Source organism: Eretmochelys imbricata, chromosome 17 (genome assembly GCF_965152235.1).
Source record: "Eretmochelys imbricata isolate rEreImb1 chromosome 17, rEreImb1.hap1, whole genome shotgun sequence".
NCBI classification, from domain to species: Eukaryota; Metazoa; Chordata; order Testudines; family Cheloniidae; genus Eretmochelys; species Eretmochelys imbricata.
This window is the reverse complement of record NC_135588.1, coordinates 11,965,729-11,983,145: the sequence shown is the minus strand read 5'-3', so window position 1 is coordinate 11,983,145 and position 17,417 is coordinate 11,965,729. Positions and strand designations below refer to the sequence as shown.

Genomic DNA, 17,417 nt, shown 5'->3' with positions numbered 1-17,417 from the left:
GAAAAGTTGCTGTTGAATGACAACTTCCCTAAAAGGGTTGGAGGGAACTATTAAGGCTCTGAGGTGCACTGTCTTCAAAAAGATAGTTGATGAAGAACAAGTTCTCATCCTTGCACATCCCAATGAATTGGAAATTGTTTCGCAGTGGTTTGAAGGACACTGAGAAAGTGACGCAGTGCAGCGTACTGCTACTTTTGCACTGTATCTACTGTAATTTTGACATGTTCAATTGTATGAGCTTTTCAATTTTTATGAACCCCTCAGTCCTGTTAATTTGTAAAATATGGGTTCTACTCTGTGTGTGAGTGAAGAAAAGGGGGGGGGGGTTAAAATAGGTACTAATATAAATTCCTTCAAACCATTCATAAAGTAAACTCCCCGCAAACGTCCTGCAGTGAGGCTACAGAACTGAATCATTCCTCTTGCTTTGAAACACTTCTGTTGGTCAGTGGCAGTGATGTTACTGACCTATATTAAAGAGAAATGGACAAAGGCTTTTTCTGGGAGGGTTTGATTACAGCACGGTGCATTATTGATTCTGGCCACATAGAAATGAAGATTGCTAAAAAGCTTACCATGCTTGCTTGTTGCCTAGGTATTTGCTAAGTGGGTAGCTCTGCACTTACATTATCATACAATGAAATCACATATCTTGGTGACTGTGGATTTCTCTGAGGAGTCCAAAACCTTCCGCATTAACAAGGTACGTCAGTTGTCACTAATGAGTACCAGAAAGGTGATGTCAACTAGAAGATGGACAGAGTTCAGATCAAAAGCCAAATGCTGTGGTTGGCCCAATCTCTTTATCAAGGACCATACCAAAATGCTAGATGGGGAAAAGATTTGGTTTGGCTATTAAATCCCCACCATGTTAGTTAATGCCAGGATGGTGTCTCCTCTTCTCTGTGGCACTCTGACTTGGGTGGGGGTGGGGGGAACAGCCAGGGAGAGAGAGAGGGTTATAAAGATTGAGAGGCAGCATGGTCCATTGGACAGGGTGCTCGACTAGGACTTGGAGAAAGGTGGGTTCTTTTCCCAGCTCTGACACTGGGTGACCTTGAGTGAGTTGATTCACCAATCGGTGCCTCCATTTTGCTATTTGTAAAAATGGGGGTTGTGATCCTGACCTCCTTTGTAACACACTTTGAGGTCTAAGCATGAAGAGCCCTATTACAAGAGTGAAGTATTATTATTAGGTAATCATAAGGTTTGCCAGAAGGCCCTCAAATTAAGATGGGCCAATTGGGCCATCGTAGTTTGAATCCACCTCTTCTCAGGGCTCACTAAGTGACTAAAACTTAGGGGGCTGTTTTGATATGGCAAGTAGATGCTCATGAAAAGATTAATTTAGTTCTAAAATGTTAATGATGGACCTTTTCCCCTTGGCCTTCCCATTGGCTTGAAGCGGGGTTGCAAGTGTACATGTCTTGTGATATAGCCTCTCATTTGCAGAAATAAAATACAGCCTGTGTATATGAATGCACTAAATGGAATGAAAACTGTGGCAATATTAGCCCAGGAGAATGCTGGCCAAATTCTAGCTTTCTCCCTAGTTATGTATCTCTCTGAATGGTTCAGTTCTTATAGACATTTTTTACATCCTATCTGAAAGTGTGGTGTAGTCCTGTCATACACAGGTACCACACACCATCACATATGAGGAATGGATGATGCAAACTGCGCAGATAGCTTCATGTTTTCATATCAGTGTAAGGTTATATAATGTGTCTGAGCTATATTAATGTGACACTGTTATTTAGCTCTCCCAAAATGCTTTGGCCTTCTTATCTTCAAATGTCAAGCTTCTGTCAAAAGCTACAGGAACATTTATGTTAACAATAAAGAAAACCAAAGCTCTTTGATGTTCATTTGAGGAAATTCAGTAGTGTGCATGCAAATCTGCAAGCCAAACAGAAGGGTGCATCTTCATAAGAGCTATGGAAGAAATTCAGTTCTAATGTGAGCTGCTCCGCTGTCCCTAAGAAATGCTTCTTTCTGCCTTTAGACGTATTTGCACAGCTTGAGGGCGAGCTTGGAATGTAATGGTCTGACAAGTTCAAATGAATGGAATTTTTCTTTGTCTCTTAAGTCACTCCATTTGGGGAGAGCATTGCACACTGAATCTGAACAAAGGGTTTGCTTTAATCATTCTAACTCAGATTTTGCAGAAGGTATAATTTTTGCTGTCATCCCACATGTTCTTAGTGGCCCTCTCATTAGGTTAAAAAACATGAATTGGACAAAATGAGCATCTCACACAATTTATGAGGACTTAATTAGACTTTTTCTTTTGTAGCTTGGCGAGCAGATCATCATTTCATTTTGTTAATGTGAGTCTGTCTTTACTTCCAGCTGGTTCGCGCAGATTCAGTGGCACTCAGTGGCACATGCAGAACATAATTAATGACTCTGTGGAGAGCTCAGACGATGAATTCTTTGATGCCCGAGGTATGTACAGTTTTTTTTTCTTCCCTTCAGAATTTTACGGCAGTAACATAAGTAACTACATTTGGATTTGCTTTTTAATCTTCTACCTGCCAGGTCAAGTTTTATAGACTTTAGGCCCTCTCTCCTGCAAAGTCTTATGCATGTGCTTAAATTGCACACTGCATATATTCCCATTGGCATCAGTGAGGCCACTCAGTGTGTAAAGTGAAGCATACATGTGAATCTTTGCAGGATTGGAACCTAAAAGCCAAATCCTGAGGAACCTGATTATTTAGCCTATCAACTAATCATCCCTTCATATGTCACCCATCCCCAGAGCATCGGAAGTACTTTGCACACACAGCTCCTAATGAAATCCATGGGAGTTGCTAGTGCTCAGCACTTTTGAAAATCAGACCCTCCAGCTTTACTCTGGCAAAACTTCCACTGACGTTGATTAGAGTTTTGTGGATGAGTGAAAACTGCATAAATAGAGTTTCCGGAGATGAGCCATAATGAATGTACTCAACTGGTTAATCTGAAGGGCTAACTTCCTCCTGTAACCTCCTGGGGCACTTAGACAGACCATGAACAACTTTTACTATGGAATACTGGGTTGTCTTCTGTAACATACTGGGGAGTGTTTGGATTGGGACCAATGTGGTTTTGTCTACAGGAAATTAAAAATGTGAACAGCTAAACTGCAGGCTTCCCTTGGGCCTTTTCCCACAGGAGATGACAGAGTCTGTCAGTGTTGAGAAATCTACTTGTAACAAGAAAAGGAGTACTTGTGGCCCCTTAGAGACTAACCAATTTATTTGAGCATGAGCTTTCGTGAGCTACAGCTTCACTTCACTCCGATGAAGTGAGCTGTAGCTCACGAAAGCTCATGCTCAGATAAATTGGTTAGTCTCTAAGGTGCCACAAGTACTCCTTTTCTTTTTGGGAAGACAGACTAACACGGCTGTTACTTTGAAACCTACTTGTAACAGTTTTGTAACGTGGGCTGTTGAGGTGGAATAAGATTCTTTTACAGACCAATAGATGATGCAACCTCAAGTTGCACTGGTGCCTGAATTCCAGGAGTTAAGAGGAGTAGAAAAAGGGTTCAGTGAGCTTACTGGATTTTTAGCACTTGATAATTTTAAAGGGCAGAGCAATCTGTCTGGTCAGAAGCAAGAGGATTTCCCCCCCCGAAGTTGGTTGATTATAGCGTGTGTACGCACATGTGTGCGTGTGTGTTTGAAATAATGAAGAAACAACCACCCCACAGGCCAAAGCTAAAATGTCCAGGTGCTGGTTTGAAAACACATGCAATTTTTTCCATGTGATTGTTTTGGGTAATGGCATATTCAGCAGGTTTCTTCTGATGACTACTTGAAAAAAAAAATTCAATGCTTAACAAAGAAGATGGATATTTTATTTCTAATGGTTGAGATTGTTAAATTTCCGCATCTGTCGATATTTATAGTTCAAGAGCTGACATTTTCCAAATGTTTCCACTCTCCATTTGAACATGGCTTCTCTTCAGCAGATAGAATTAATTTTCTGAACTTTCTAGGTTCTTGCCTCATTATTGTGTGTCTGTTGGATGTCTGGGGGATGTCTGGTGCTACAAAAGGTAATTGGTGTTTTTAGGTAGTATCCAGGCATGCATGTTTGACTACTTTGTCTGCTGTCTTGCAATAAAATTTCATAGCTTAAAATGGTTTTTCTTTTCCGTTGGTGGGATTATTGGAGAACCAGCCTGTGTTCATTAGAGAACCACCTGGTGGGTTTTCACATTGACATATGTTTGAGTTGAAAGTCAGTATGAACGAGACATTTGGTCAGGTTTTTTTGGTTGCTTGCAAAATGTAAGGGAGGGGGAGAAGATGAAAAAGCTGCTGCAAAGAAGATGACAGTGCAAATATGAAAATCTGCCATAAACATGAGTAAAGTAGTGTAATGGGGTAGGCAGTTTGGCAAATGTAGGAAGAGGAAAATCCAAGCACTTTTTGTTTGCATGATCAGTAGCGTAACTTCAGAGGAGACACAGCCACTGCTTTAGATTCTGGCTCCAGGTCCACAGGCGTTAAATCCAGAATAGCTGAACTGACCTCAGTGCAGCTATTCTGATCTCAATTACGTGAACATAAATCAGAAATATCTTTCCCCCTAACACTGGCTGTTTCATTATATATGTATGATTAGTACAGCTGACATATTACCTGGGGAGAAGTGTGGTCTGAGCACAGGCATGAGAGCCAGGAACTTTTGAATTCTCTCCCTGGCTCTGACATTGGCTCCCTCTATGGCTTTGAACAAATTGCTTAGCTTCTCCCTTTCCATTTTGCTCTCTGTGAATCATTTACGGTAGCTGTAAAATTAATGCCAACTTGATACTTGGAAGACAAGGTGCCTGCCTAAGACCTATATTTATTCCAGGGTTGAATGGCAAACCCTTGGTTTCTAAATCAAATAAATTAAAAATGGGTTTAAAATAAAATTTCATAGTGAAATTTGGGACAAAATTTGATTCTTGTTCGGACGCTTGCTATCCATGGGGTATGTGGGGCAGCAGAGGGCTGCAAAGGAGTTTGCAAGGGTATTTGAATGGATGTCTTTCTGTGCAGTGCTGTAGCTGTGTTTGGTCCCAGGATATTAGAGAGACAGGGTGGGTGAGGTAATATCTTTTATTAGACCAACTTCTGTTGGTGCAAGAGACAAGCTTTCGAGCTTACATAGAGCTCTTCTTCAGGATGCCTTTCTGGAAGATGTGTGTTAACTAAATATAAGTTATTGGGCTGAATGAAATTGGCCTGGGAATCTGTTTCCATGACTCTCAAATGAAACTTGCTCACATCATATGGAATCACAGAAGATAGAAATGGGCTCCCAGTAAAGTTACAGCTATAGCTCAGACAAGGTTTTGATAATGTTCTCTGCAATTTCATCCAGAGGAACACGTCTATGTCCTCCCCCTTCATTTATTTGTAAGCGCAGTCTATAGAACAAAATTTTCTTATCCCTGGTCTCTGCATAGTATTAGTATTATGTAGTGCTAATGAGAGCACTCTGTTTAGGGTCTTTCCTGACTCCCAGAAAAGTACATGGTGTTGCAGGTTTCTTCTGTGCTTCTGTAAATTAGACTTAAAATATTTACTTGGCTGTTTTATAGGGCCTTCCATCTGCAAATCTTCAAGTAGTTTACAAATAATTAATGGATTATGTCCCACAACACCCCTGAAAGGTAGATAAATATTATTTACCCCCTTTTATATATGGGTAAACTGAGGCACAGAGTGATGTGTGACTTGCCTGAGGTCACACAGCACATCGCTGCCAAGAGCTGGGGATAGAATTCAGATCTCCTGGCATAGAGCTGTGCTTTAGTTGCACAACTATTAAAGAGAAATCTGAGGGTTATTAATCAAGAACTGGTTTTTGCATTTTTCAGAAGATAAATGGCTTGACAAACAGATTGCAGTTGAAAGAGCACGCAGTTGCTTTTTCCTTATGGGTGGTAGTGATGATTATTATGCATTGGGTGGGTTAGTGCCACTGGATATAAATCTGAGAGAATATTTAATATACATGGACATCAGTTGCCTAATGAACTTGTGTACCTCAGCATTATTCCCCTCCCTCTTTTTCCTGGTTTAATACCAGTACTTAGGCACAAAAGGATGGCTATGAGAGGAGTTTCAGCCTTTAGTCTATATGATACAACTAGAAATTTAGACCGAGCCTGTAAGCATGGCAGCTCAGCCGCTCACTCTGTGTGTTTTTTTAAAATGTGAAAACAAACCTTAAGATATTTGAATCACCCCATTGGGCACCTCTTTAAAATCCGCTGTGTATGTCTGGAGACTCCCTGGTAACACATAAACAGTAAATTAGTTGAAATCTCCATTTTACAAAAAAGCATTTGCATTTTGCCGTTTAGGTTACCGGACTTGAGCTCGCTTGGCTCCTCAGGTGGAATGTTTTCTGTAAGGAAGAGCCCTGCACGGTTGCAGTATTTTGTACAGAGGTTGACTACAAGATCTCAGCTGCTGCAGTGGGACATTTTACAGAGCAGGTCACTGCTAGCATATGAAAAACCAACTCAAGTGACTAAAACATTCCTCAGCGTAATAGCTGCATGAGTGGGGACCAAAGCAATTTTGCATTGTGCCAAAGCAGTAGGAACGCTATATGTTAGGCAGAGTAGATGATTTCTCCTATGGCTCACTGTGATGCATTCTCTCTTTTCCCATGCTTTGTCCAGTGACAAACAACAATGGCAGGGTTAGCTAAAAAGCTACAGCCAAGTTGACAGAAATTTGCATGCACACTTCCACACAATCCACTTTGGGCCTGACTCCGAGCCCGTTAAAAATCAATTGAAGTTCGTGATTTCAGTCTTCAATGGGCTTTGGATCATGCCCTTAGCTACTGAAGTTGAGGTATGTTCATACATGAAACTTTGTACCCATGCCAACCTGACCTGCATGGTGGTTGGTATGCGTCTACCCAAGCTGCGTTATGCATGTTTGAATATTTGGCCCTAAAAGCATGAAAGATCTTGGTGCTTCTTGGAAGTGGCATGTTTTCTTAGCCAGAGTGATTTTGCTAACTTGGGAAAAACATTTTTCCAACTTAGAGTGATGACTTGCTGCTTTCATGAGTATATGCGGCTGACTTTTGGCAATACGAGTAATGTTGTGGATCAGAGCTGTACCAGCAACAATCATGTTTAAACAAGGTTGTTGCTAGAAAAATATTAGCCATAAAATCCCTGTACATATTTGTCAGGGAAACCATGCTAACAGTTGTGTTAGAACATGATTAAAAGAGTGCTGCAGGGTACTTGGGCGGGTGGCTTGTATAGCTCAGGCTGTTGAGGATGGATTTTAGAAGGAATAATTCCTGACTAATACAGATTTCAGAGCAGGGAAAGTCTTGTCCCATAAGGAAATGGAAAACAATCAAAATGTGTATCTCAAACTTTTCTCAAATATATATTTGAGATATATTTTCTCAAATCTCTCTTCCCACGAGCTCACTAATGCAAAGAAGGAGTTATTTCTTGGGACAGAGTGATGTGGCTGAAAGAGATGTAGGAAGAGGAGATTCTGAATGTTCAGTGGAAGTGTAGGGCCAGATCTTCCGCTGATGTATATCAGCATAGTTCTGTTGATGTAAATGATGATTGCCAATTCAAACCAGCTGAGGGACCTGACCTATATTGTTTAACTGTGTGTATTTTTTTCAGTTATAGGTGAGGAGAGTGTAAAAATACACATTTAACTGTCAAAAGAGTGAGCCCTGATTTACTACTTACGTTGGCACCACTGTAGCGTTTTAAGTGTAGACGAGCACTAAGAGAAGAATCGCCAGGCTTCCTGCATAGCTTTTAGCAGTTGAAAATGACTTATTGACTTTCCTGAATGTGCTATTTTCACCTAGCACATTTTTGCGGGCGATAGGTTTTCCCTTAGTAGGTCTTTCCTTTTAGTGCACCGAAAATGCATGGTTTATTTTCAGTGGTTTCATTTTAAGTCTAAATAGGCTCAGCCGAGGAATGTGATACCAATTAAATAGAAGATAAATCACAGGAGTGATGCTCAATCCATGTAGCAATGGATGTGGACATCTGAGATTTGAATTTGAGACCCAGTCTCACTATGCTTCCATAATCCGTATCTATTAAGCACCATTAACCTAAGGAAGAGCAAGGCTGTCTGGAGTTGCAGTTGTATTTCAGAATAAAAGTAACAGAGACTGGCACATCCAAGAAGAAGTTTCAGTGCTACTGTGTTGGAGCCAGCTGCACCGGCATAAAAGGATAGGAGGAAATAGGATAGTTATTTAGTGCTAGAAATAAGGGGAAAGCACTTTTTTAAGAGGTGTCAAGAACTTATTTGACTTTCCTTGGAAATAAATAATCTTATACGAAATATACATGTACAGTTGCGTTTAAAAGTTCTAATTCAATGTTTGGATTTTAAAAACCCATGACAAGGGAGCATACTTTTTTGTGTGTGCATGAGATCTTTGATTTCCAGGGAAATCAAATAAGTTCTCTTTAAAAATTCTTCCCTTTTTGCTGGCACTAAATAGGATATGTTATTTCCTCCTACCATTTTATGCTGATGCAACTGGCCCTAATACAGTGGTGCTGCTGCTTTTTCCCTGTGTGCCAGTCTTGGATAATTTTACTCTGCAAATACAACTGCAACTCCAGGTAGCCTTGCTCTTCCTTAGGTTCATGGTGCAGAAGCTAATCTCCATATGTGAGATTTTCTGTATAGCATTCTGTAATGGTTGGGTAACCCATCCTTAGTGTGGCTCTCTGTCTCCCTCAAGTGGAAGGGCCATCTGAAGCTTTAAGAGGCAGTTACAGCCTTTGAGCTCACACATGCGGGACTTTTAGCTTGGGCAGTAGACACTCATCGTTTTAGACCCAGAAGTCACTGGTTCATTGCCTGCTGCTGACAACCTCCACAGGGGTGTCATGTTATGCTTGCTTCATGCTCCTTAGGTCTGTGGCTGTAACAGTCTTTGCACAGAATCGGTAGCCGCACTTTCTCCATGCCTGTATGAACATGGAGGCTGGCAGAGACACGATCTCGTCTCTCTGCTTCGAGGTCAGCAGTCAGTGCATCATGCAGCAACTGTCTCAAGATGGGGCATTTCAATATACCTTTTAAAATAAACCTATTTGTAAATACTTGGCAGATACTTAGACACTGATGTGATGGGGCCATACGAGCACCTAGATGCTCAGTTTGGCTTAGCTACAGTTACTTTTCATTGTCAATTTGAGAGGAGACCGAGGCTATGTTTATACTGCAGTCAGGGACTGTAACTGCAGCATGTGTAAACATACCCCAGCCCAGCAGCCTTTAACCCAGCTTGGGTACCAGAGCAGTGCAGCCATGGCAGTCCAGGCTTCCAAACGGGCAGTACAAATCTTCCTGGGTCCTTTGATAATTGTTCGATCAGCTAGCCTGCACTGAAGTCCATGGTGTCATGGCTTCGCTGCTGTTGGTACCCGAGCTGGGTACCGTAAGCTAGCACGAGTATGTCGACATGTTCTGCAATCGCACTCCCGGTTGCAGTGCAGTCAAATCTACAGTTAAACACACATGTGCCTAGATGACTATTCCTGGAAAGCCACTGCTAGATTGACACACTTGCCTCAGTTACAGAATCTGGCAAGATGACCTGGATTCACAGCATGGTAGAAGCTTACAACCAGTGTGACAGGCTTCTGAGAGAGGAGCCCATAGAGAAATTGTATTGCAGTCCTCTCGTTTCCTTACGAAAACCTCCCTCTTTCAGTTGGAAACCTCTGCCTTTGGAGAAGAGGGGAGGGGGACATCACTGGTGTGAGATCCTGTTCTTAACCCTGCATAGCTTCTTTGATTTTGCTTATGACACCCGTTCAGCTAAATGATGTCTCTTCCTGTTATACACATCTCCTATGAACAGATGCATTCATTTCCCCCACAGCTTGCGTACAGGTCCCATTAGCTGCTCTTTTGTAAAGTTAATGACTCTGCACAATACTTTGATTAGTAGTACATTACCATGAAAATGGAAGCAGTATGCAGCCTAAAGACAAGGAAATATATATTTTTTGAGAAGTATGGATTCAGAATACCAAAGACGAAAATCACTGGTATCCTATAGCAGGTGCAATTCATACCAGGCAGTCTGGGCATAGGGTCATTACACATATTGAATCTATTTCCCCAAGTTAAGTATCCTCACACCTTCTTGTCAACTGTCTAAATGGGCCATCTTGATTATCACTACAAAAGTTTTTTTCTCTTACTGATAATAGCTCATCTTAATTAATTAGCCTCTCACAGTTTGTATGGCAACTTCCACCTTCTCTGTATGTATACATATATCTTCTTACTATATGTTCCATTCTATGCATCCAATGAAGTGGGCTGTAGCCCACGAAAGCTTATGCTCTAATAAATGTGTTAGTCTCTAAGGTGCCACGAGTACTCCTGTTCTTTTTGCAGATACACACTAACACGGCTGCTACTCTGAAACCTGGGCGTAGGGTCATAGGGCTACAGACAGATTTTGAGTGCACAGCTTGAGGTGCCTGATCATGAGAAGGTGGGAACCCAGCATTGCCAGAAAATCAGGCCTTTCTAAGGGGTGTTAGGGCATAGGACACCCAAATACAAACACATCCAAAAAATCACTAGCCACCTTTGAAAAGCTTGGACCGCATCCTTAAAGTTGTATGGTGTTTATATATAGGTATGACAGCCACCATCTTGGCTGACACCAGGGATTCAACCGTGGACCTCTCGTGCTAAAAGCAAGAGTCTCAAGAGCCTGAGCTAAAGAATCAGCCTCTGTAGCTGTGGCTGTAACAGACTCTCATCTTCTGTGGAGTGGATACGCAGGGGGACATGTAACACAAACTGACTAGTCGCTGCATAGGTAACCCATAGCCAACAGGTCCCCTAGGCAGCTATGAAAATCTTAACCAATATCCTTTTGTAACTGGCAGGTGTCGCTGATAGTTGAACTGAAACAAAGAAGGCCCAGGTTAGTGGATTCAGATGGCATCAAACAGGGTTTTGTAATCAACTGAAGGTGAAATCATTTTATACCAATGTACAAAGCTCTAATTGGACCCAGCACAGGACATACTGTTCAGTTTGGGATAGCTTACAAGATAAAGCAGGGTGTGCATATCCTGGGGAAGGTCCAGAGCAGGACCACCAAACTGATTAAAGATAGAGGGTCTTGAATAAGTTGGTGATAACTGAATTGTGTAACTATAATGGTGCCATACACTGTAGATACTGCAGTGGTTACTACAGATACTGTAGATACTGCAGTGGTTACCCTATAAATAAACGAGAGAGAGAGAGAGAGGTGGAATTTAGATAGGTCATCTCATCCAAGGACACCCAAGCTCTAGAATGGAGAAGAGGAAAACTATGTGAGTGGGAGGTCTCATTGTCATACAGAAATGCCAAGACGGGCTCATAGAAACATATGTAAGGATCTTTTTGAACTAAGCAGCAACACGGTTGGAGGGTGGGGACTGAGGGAGAAGCATGCGGACACTATGAAAATGTAATAAGAATGAACATCCAGCTCTTAGGATTGGGTGGGCATATCCCATGATATCCATCCCCTGCAGTTGCCATGGGTTTGGCGATGGGAAGACCTCTGTCCTTGTGATCAGCTTCTATTTCTGATAGATGTCATTGATGTGCTAGAATTCAGGTTATGCAACCTGAAAAAAACATTTCAAATCTGTCACCGTTCCAGTTCAAACCACTCTCTCCAGAGCTGATGGAAAGAGGTCCAGACTGCCACACACTGCGAGGGCTACTGGCTTGTCTCCTTCAGCCCAGGAAAGACTAACCCCAGGCCCAAAGTCTGTTCAGGCCCTTCCTTCAGGGCACTGGTCTTCTAACACAATAAAACAGTTCCACATATAAACCTGGGCTCTCCTCCTGACTTGGGGTCTTCTGCAGGGGCACAGTGGTCTTTCCCCTGGTGTGTCTTTCTGTTGTGTCGGGTCCTGGCACCGGATCCATTTAACTTTCTGCAGCTCTTGGGTAAGTGAACTCTTTCAGGCCTTGATAAGAATCATCTGATCCCTTCCCAGCTGGGTCTGAATGCGTCTTCCAGGCTTAAATGCTTGTTTGGGGAAGGCTCTCCCTCCAAACTGGGTTGGCTGCAGGCCCCCCCCAGTCTTAAAGGGACAGAATACTCTCTGTTACACAAGGCCACAGCCTCAGAGCAGTTCCACTTATTGTGTCAAACCTTTGAATGGGTTGTTTCTGCTGTTCGTAGTAGAGACAGGCGCTTCATTATACTTGTTGTTTAAAATTGCTTTTGGTTAAGCCTACGGCCAAAGTTGAAAAGGAGAGGGGGTTCTGATGCTGCACTGGAAAGAGAATACCTCGAGTGATGTTGATGAATCGGGAGCTAGGTATTGGTTCTGAATACATATACAACTGGTGTTTCATTCCCTAAAAGCCAAAGGCCTTTGGTTGGGCATCATTTCTACTATGAGCTTCGATAACTTTGTATGATTAGAAGGATAGTAATGAATTTTTTAAAAAGTCCTTGAATGTCTCGAATTTCTGCTTTTGAGTCATCCTCAAAAGGTTACTATTAGTGTTCTGTGCCCTTAGCGCTTCTTGCAGTAACATCAGCTGCTGATAGATTCTTTCAGAGAGTTGACAAAGGAATAAGTTGAAGTGAGATTGAAGTATCTAGAGGGTGAGAGAAGTAGTTAGAATTTCTCGTGTATAGAACATACCCTTTTAGCTGGGAGCAGCACTCAGGCTCATTTATCATGGCCGGGGGAAGCAGAAACATATTTTTCAATCTCCTGGCTTTGGTACAGTATACAGAGCCACAGAATAGTGAATAAATGAAGTGTCCTTTCAAACACTATTGTGACACAGCTAAAGCAAGTGTGTGTGTGTATGGAAAGGTTGTAGAAACAGCAAAAACATATTTTGCAGCTTAAATGAAAGCTATTCACTGGTGGTTGCCTTTCATTTCCACACACACATTCTGGTGAGTAAAAAGAAACGGTGATTGCTATTGGTACTGCGGTAGTAACTAAGGACTCTGTTATACACCAGTCTGGCATTGTGTTAGGCCCTGTATAAACACCATAGCGAAGAGATAGACGGTTCCTACCCCAAGGAGCTTACAATCTAAGGTGATACAAACGATGAATACGGCATATAGATGGGGAGCACAAGATACTGATGAAACTCAAGTGGTCAGCGTGAAATGTAGTGGTCACACTTTGCTGTGAACTTTCCAAAACAGAGCGTGTGTGTGTGTGTATGCGTGCTTACGTACGCACATGGGGAGTGGGGTAGAGTAGGGTCGGGGGGAGATCTTCAAAAGCACAAATGGGAGTTAGTCACCCAACTCCCATTGGCTCTCTGTTGGCATTGGGTGCCTTAGTGCCTGTGTAAATTCCCCTGGTGTGTATTACCAGCACATGTACAGAAAGAACTTGTGTTTTTTTTTTTTCTTTTGCACAGCTCTAATCAGCAACTGACCTCAGGGTGGCAAGGGTGAGTACAGTGATCTATGGCTGCTGTTACACCCCTGCCTCATCTTCATCGGTTGCAGTGAGGCAGGAGAGCAACCTTCATGGGGCTGTTACTCCCTTTCCTGCATGGGTGGTGGGTAGAACCGTGGCTCCACTTCTCCCAGTGCACTTGTTAGCATAGTTATCGTGCTGGTGAAGGTTGCTTCTTTCCCATTGGAGCAAGGGGGAGCCAGAGGCCAGAGTGTAATTCCGATACATGCTGATTCCTGGTCTGCTACTGGGGCCAGCACCTCTCTACAGGTTGCTTCTTACTCAGAACTTGTGGCAAGTCAGGGGAGCAGGAATTGGCATGGTCTGTTCATAGAATAAGTGGAAAGTAACTGTGAACCAGATTTTTAAAGGTACTTGGGCACATAAAAGTGTAGATAAGCACCCAGTGGGATTTTCAAAAGCACCTTCGTGCAGTGCGAGTTAGGCATGTCTGAAAATCCCATTAGGCACTTAACTGCATCTCTAGGTGCCCAAATACTTCTAAACTTCTGGGGCTACATGCCTTGGTCACAGAGGGTGAAATTTTCTTCTGTGCACAGAGCCAGCTCAGGTCCTATGTACCACTGATGTCCCATGTAAAGTAGAAGATTGAAATAGTATGGCTGTCTTAGGGAAATTCTGGACATTCCCCTCAAAAACACCAAGATTTGAAGGATAATTTCAAGGCTCTTGTACTGTTCTCTTAGCTGATGAGGTGATGCCAACTAAACCCCACCCTCTACCCCCACAAACACATGCACTCTTTTAATTCAGATATTTTTTTAACCAAGTAAATCTATATTTAGATCTTCCCAATGCAATACAGAATTTTAGATGCAAACTCTTCCAGAAGCCTATGATCTTGGCAGAATGGCTTCAAACTAGATAGTTATAGACAAATATCTTGGGAGCTAAAGGTATTGATGCAGAGAGAGGCTAAAAAATGTTAGCATGACCTGCATATTGAATAATCTTGTTCTCTTTCTGCCTTTCCCTCCCACTCTGGGATTTTTCACTGAAGTAGAGTAGTTATTTTAGGATAATTATAGCTTGGGCAGCCACAACAAGCAAAGGTGCAGTGGATAAATTATATTTAATGCCTATCAGTAGCAACAACTGAAGGGAATCATGAAGGACAAATATCCATTTACTGTTCATAATTTGCCATTGTTTAAAGCGCTCATAAAGTTCCTCGGTGCTCTACTACTTTGGGCTTGGTGCACGACTATGCTTTGAGTTCTGCACAAGTGAATAGTTCTATATTACCAATTTCCTCATTCATCATGGCTTGGGAAAAACTGCATTGAGCCGTGGCTGGATGGCAAGGGGAGAACTTGAGCTTCTGAAGAACGCTGCTAAACCAGGAGCTGTCTGGCACTTGCTGCTCAGTGCCACAGCGAAGCATATAAATGGAATGCTGTTTTTGCCTTTGGGCAGCCCCATAAGTCATTCTGCCTCAAGTTGTTCTGTTAAAAGAACCAAATGGCTTATATAAACTATACTATAAATGATATATTTATATAAATATATTTATATAAATATATATATAAATTTATATATACTATATAAACTATAAATGGCTTATATAAACTAAGCAGCAACACACAGCAAAAATGGAAGAGAACAATTATTGTGCTATTCACCCATTTTTCCTGGTGTGTTTTATTAGCGGGACGAAGACTGTATTGAGTTTGAAATCCTTTAATAGGTTACTTGGGCCTCAGTTATAAGGCCTGTGACATTTAGGGGAGTATGAACCCTGCATGAGCTATCCATGTTGCCAGAGCCTGTGTGGGGTGGAGAGCAACCACCAACCTCTTATGGGTGGAGAACAGGTAGGCAAGGGCGGAGTTTGGCAGAGTGCAGAGTGGTCAGTAAGCTGTGGTGAGATTTAGGAAAGCACTTAGGAATGGGTTTAAGCACATTCCTACTTGGGAAAGCACTTCAGTGTGTGCTGAAGTCCCACTGATATCACATATTCCTAAGTAGAAATGGGCTTAAGCATATGCTTAAGTGCTTTACTGAATTGGGGCTGTGATGGCACTTGCCACAGAAATGATCATATGATAACAAACTGTGCAGTCAAACACCTAGGGTTATGACTTTCCTACAGGAATAGATGGAAACAGGAGCTGGTCTGGGAGGAAGCATCTATACGCTATTGTAATCCTCAGAAATAGAGAGATCTGAGAACAAAATAATTTAAGATGTGAGAATAAACACTGTGTGACAGATATGGTTTAAAGACTTCAAGGAGCAGAGAATCTTCCAGCAAGTGACCCATGCCCCATGCTACAGAGGAAGGCGAAAAACCTCCAGGGCCTCTTCCAATCTGCCTTGGAGGAAAATTCCTTCCCGACCCCAAATATGGCGATCAGCTAAACCCTGAGCATATGGGCAAGATTCATCAGCCAGATACTACAGAAAATTCTTTTCTGGGTAACTCAGATCCCACCCCATCTAATATCCCATCACAGGCCATTGGGCCTATTTACCATGAATATTTAATTACCAAAACCATGTTATCCCATCATACCATCTCCTCCATAAACTTATCGAGTTTAATCTTAAAGCCAGATAGATCTTTTGCTCCCACTGCTTCCCTTGGAAGGCTGTTCCAAAACTTCACTCCTCTGATGGTTAGAAACCTTCGTCTAATTTCTAGTCTAAATTTCCTGGTGGCCAGTTTATATCCATTTGTTCTTGTGTCCACATTGGTACTGAGCTTAACTAATTCCTCTCCCTCGCCGGTATTTACTGATATTTACTGGTATTTGCTGATAACTAATCACACAGAGCATTAGGTATCCTGGAATGATGAGTGCAATAATAATGAATGTTATACAAATCCCATGACGACTGGTGATCTTTGCCATTAGAACATATTGATGAAAATGTGGCATGTTTATCGCTCTAAATTTTGTATGGTTTATAATACAGTCAGATGAAATCATACCTAAAGCATAATTTGACCTTTCTAGCAGGGGATCAAACCATTGTCATGATAGAAAATTGGTCAACACAGTACCCCGGAGTTGCCTCTGAAATAAATAATTATGGAAGTTGCTAGAGCTCTTTGTATACAAGAAATAAGCTTGATGCGGAAAGGAGCATGTGAATTATGAACATGAACGTGGGAATTAACATCTAGACTTGTTTACACACTAGGAGTTCTCTGACCTTGCCAGCTCTGACTATGAAGTGCCCATTGAAATCAGTGTGAGTTCATCTGAAGGGAGCTGACCGGATCAGGCCCAGTACATTACTTCATACTATCATTGTGACAGCAGTATAGATGGCACTAAAATTATTTTTTAACAGGAGCTGCTTCAGAGCAAGTGATTTTATGCAAACCTTTTAAAGTAATATTTTGTTCTTAAATTTCAAAGAGAACCCACAAAATGACAGAACAAAGGGATATATGTGCAGTTAATTATTCCATTGAGCACATACCAGTAATGCTATATTGTCATCATACTTTTATAGAAGCTGATTAAATTACTTTCAGAATCTTATTTGACACAGACTGTTTAGGGTCTTTTTTTTTTTTTTCCTTTCTTCCCTGCTGCAAAATAATCCTCGTTAGTTGGAAATCAAGCTGTGTAATTTAGAAAACAAGAAAAGCCTTTTACGGAAGGGTATAATTCAGTTTGTTTCAGTTTTCAAGCTGTACCTTAGGCAATTAGTTACACATCTCCAAAAGAATAAATTCATTTTCAAGTACCTTGAAATATTTAGAACACTTGTAGAATTTGTTGACAATACAGTGGCTTGCTCCAGTGTCCCTGGATATTTTAAAATAGAAATATGCATCCCCAAGCAAGCTGTGTTGAAAACAAAACAAAAAAAAGCATAGTTTGACAATCCTCTGAAAACTTGGTGAGGAATCGTGTTTTATAATGGAAAAGCGCAGATATAA

The 17,417-nt window shown here is 41.6% G+C and overlaps 1 protein-coding gene across 1 annotated transcript in view; it reads left to right on the top strand.

The window, feature by feature from the left end:
- Positions 1–1,891: 1,891 nt before the first annotated feature.
- PITPNM3 (PITPNM family member 3) overlaps positions 1,892–17,417 on the top strand; it is a 239,243-nt gene continuing 223,717 nt past the window's right edge. The window contains exons 1-2 of the mRNA XM_077836936.1: positions 1,892–1,959; positions 2,297–2,448. Coding sequence (XP_077693062.1) covers positions 1,892–1,959; positions 2,297–2,448 — 220 coding nt within the window. The remainder of the gene's footprint in view (positions 1,960–2,296; positions 2,449–17,417) is intronic.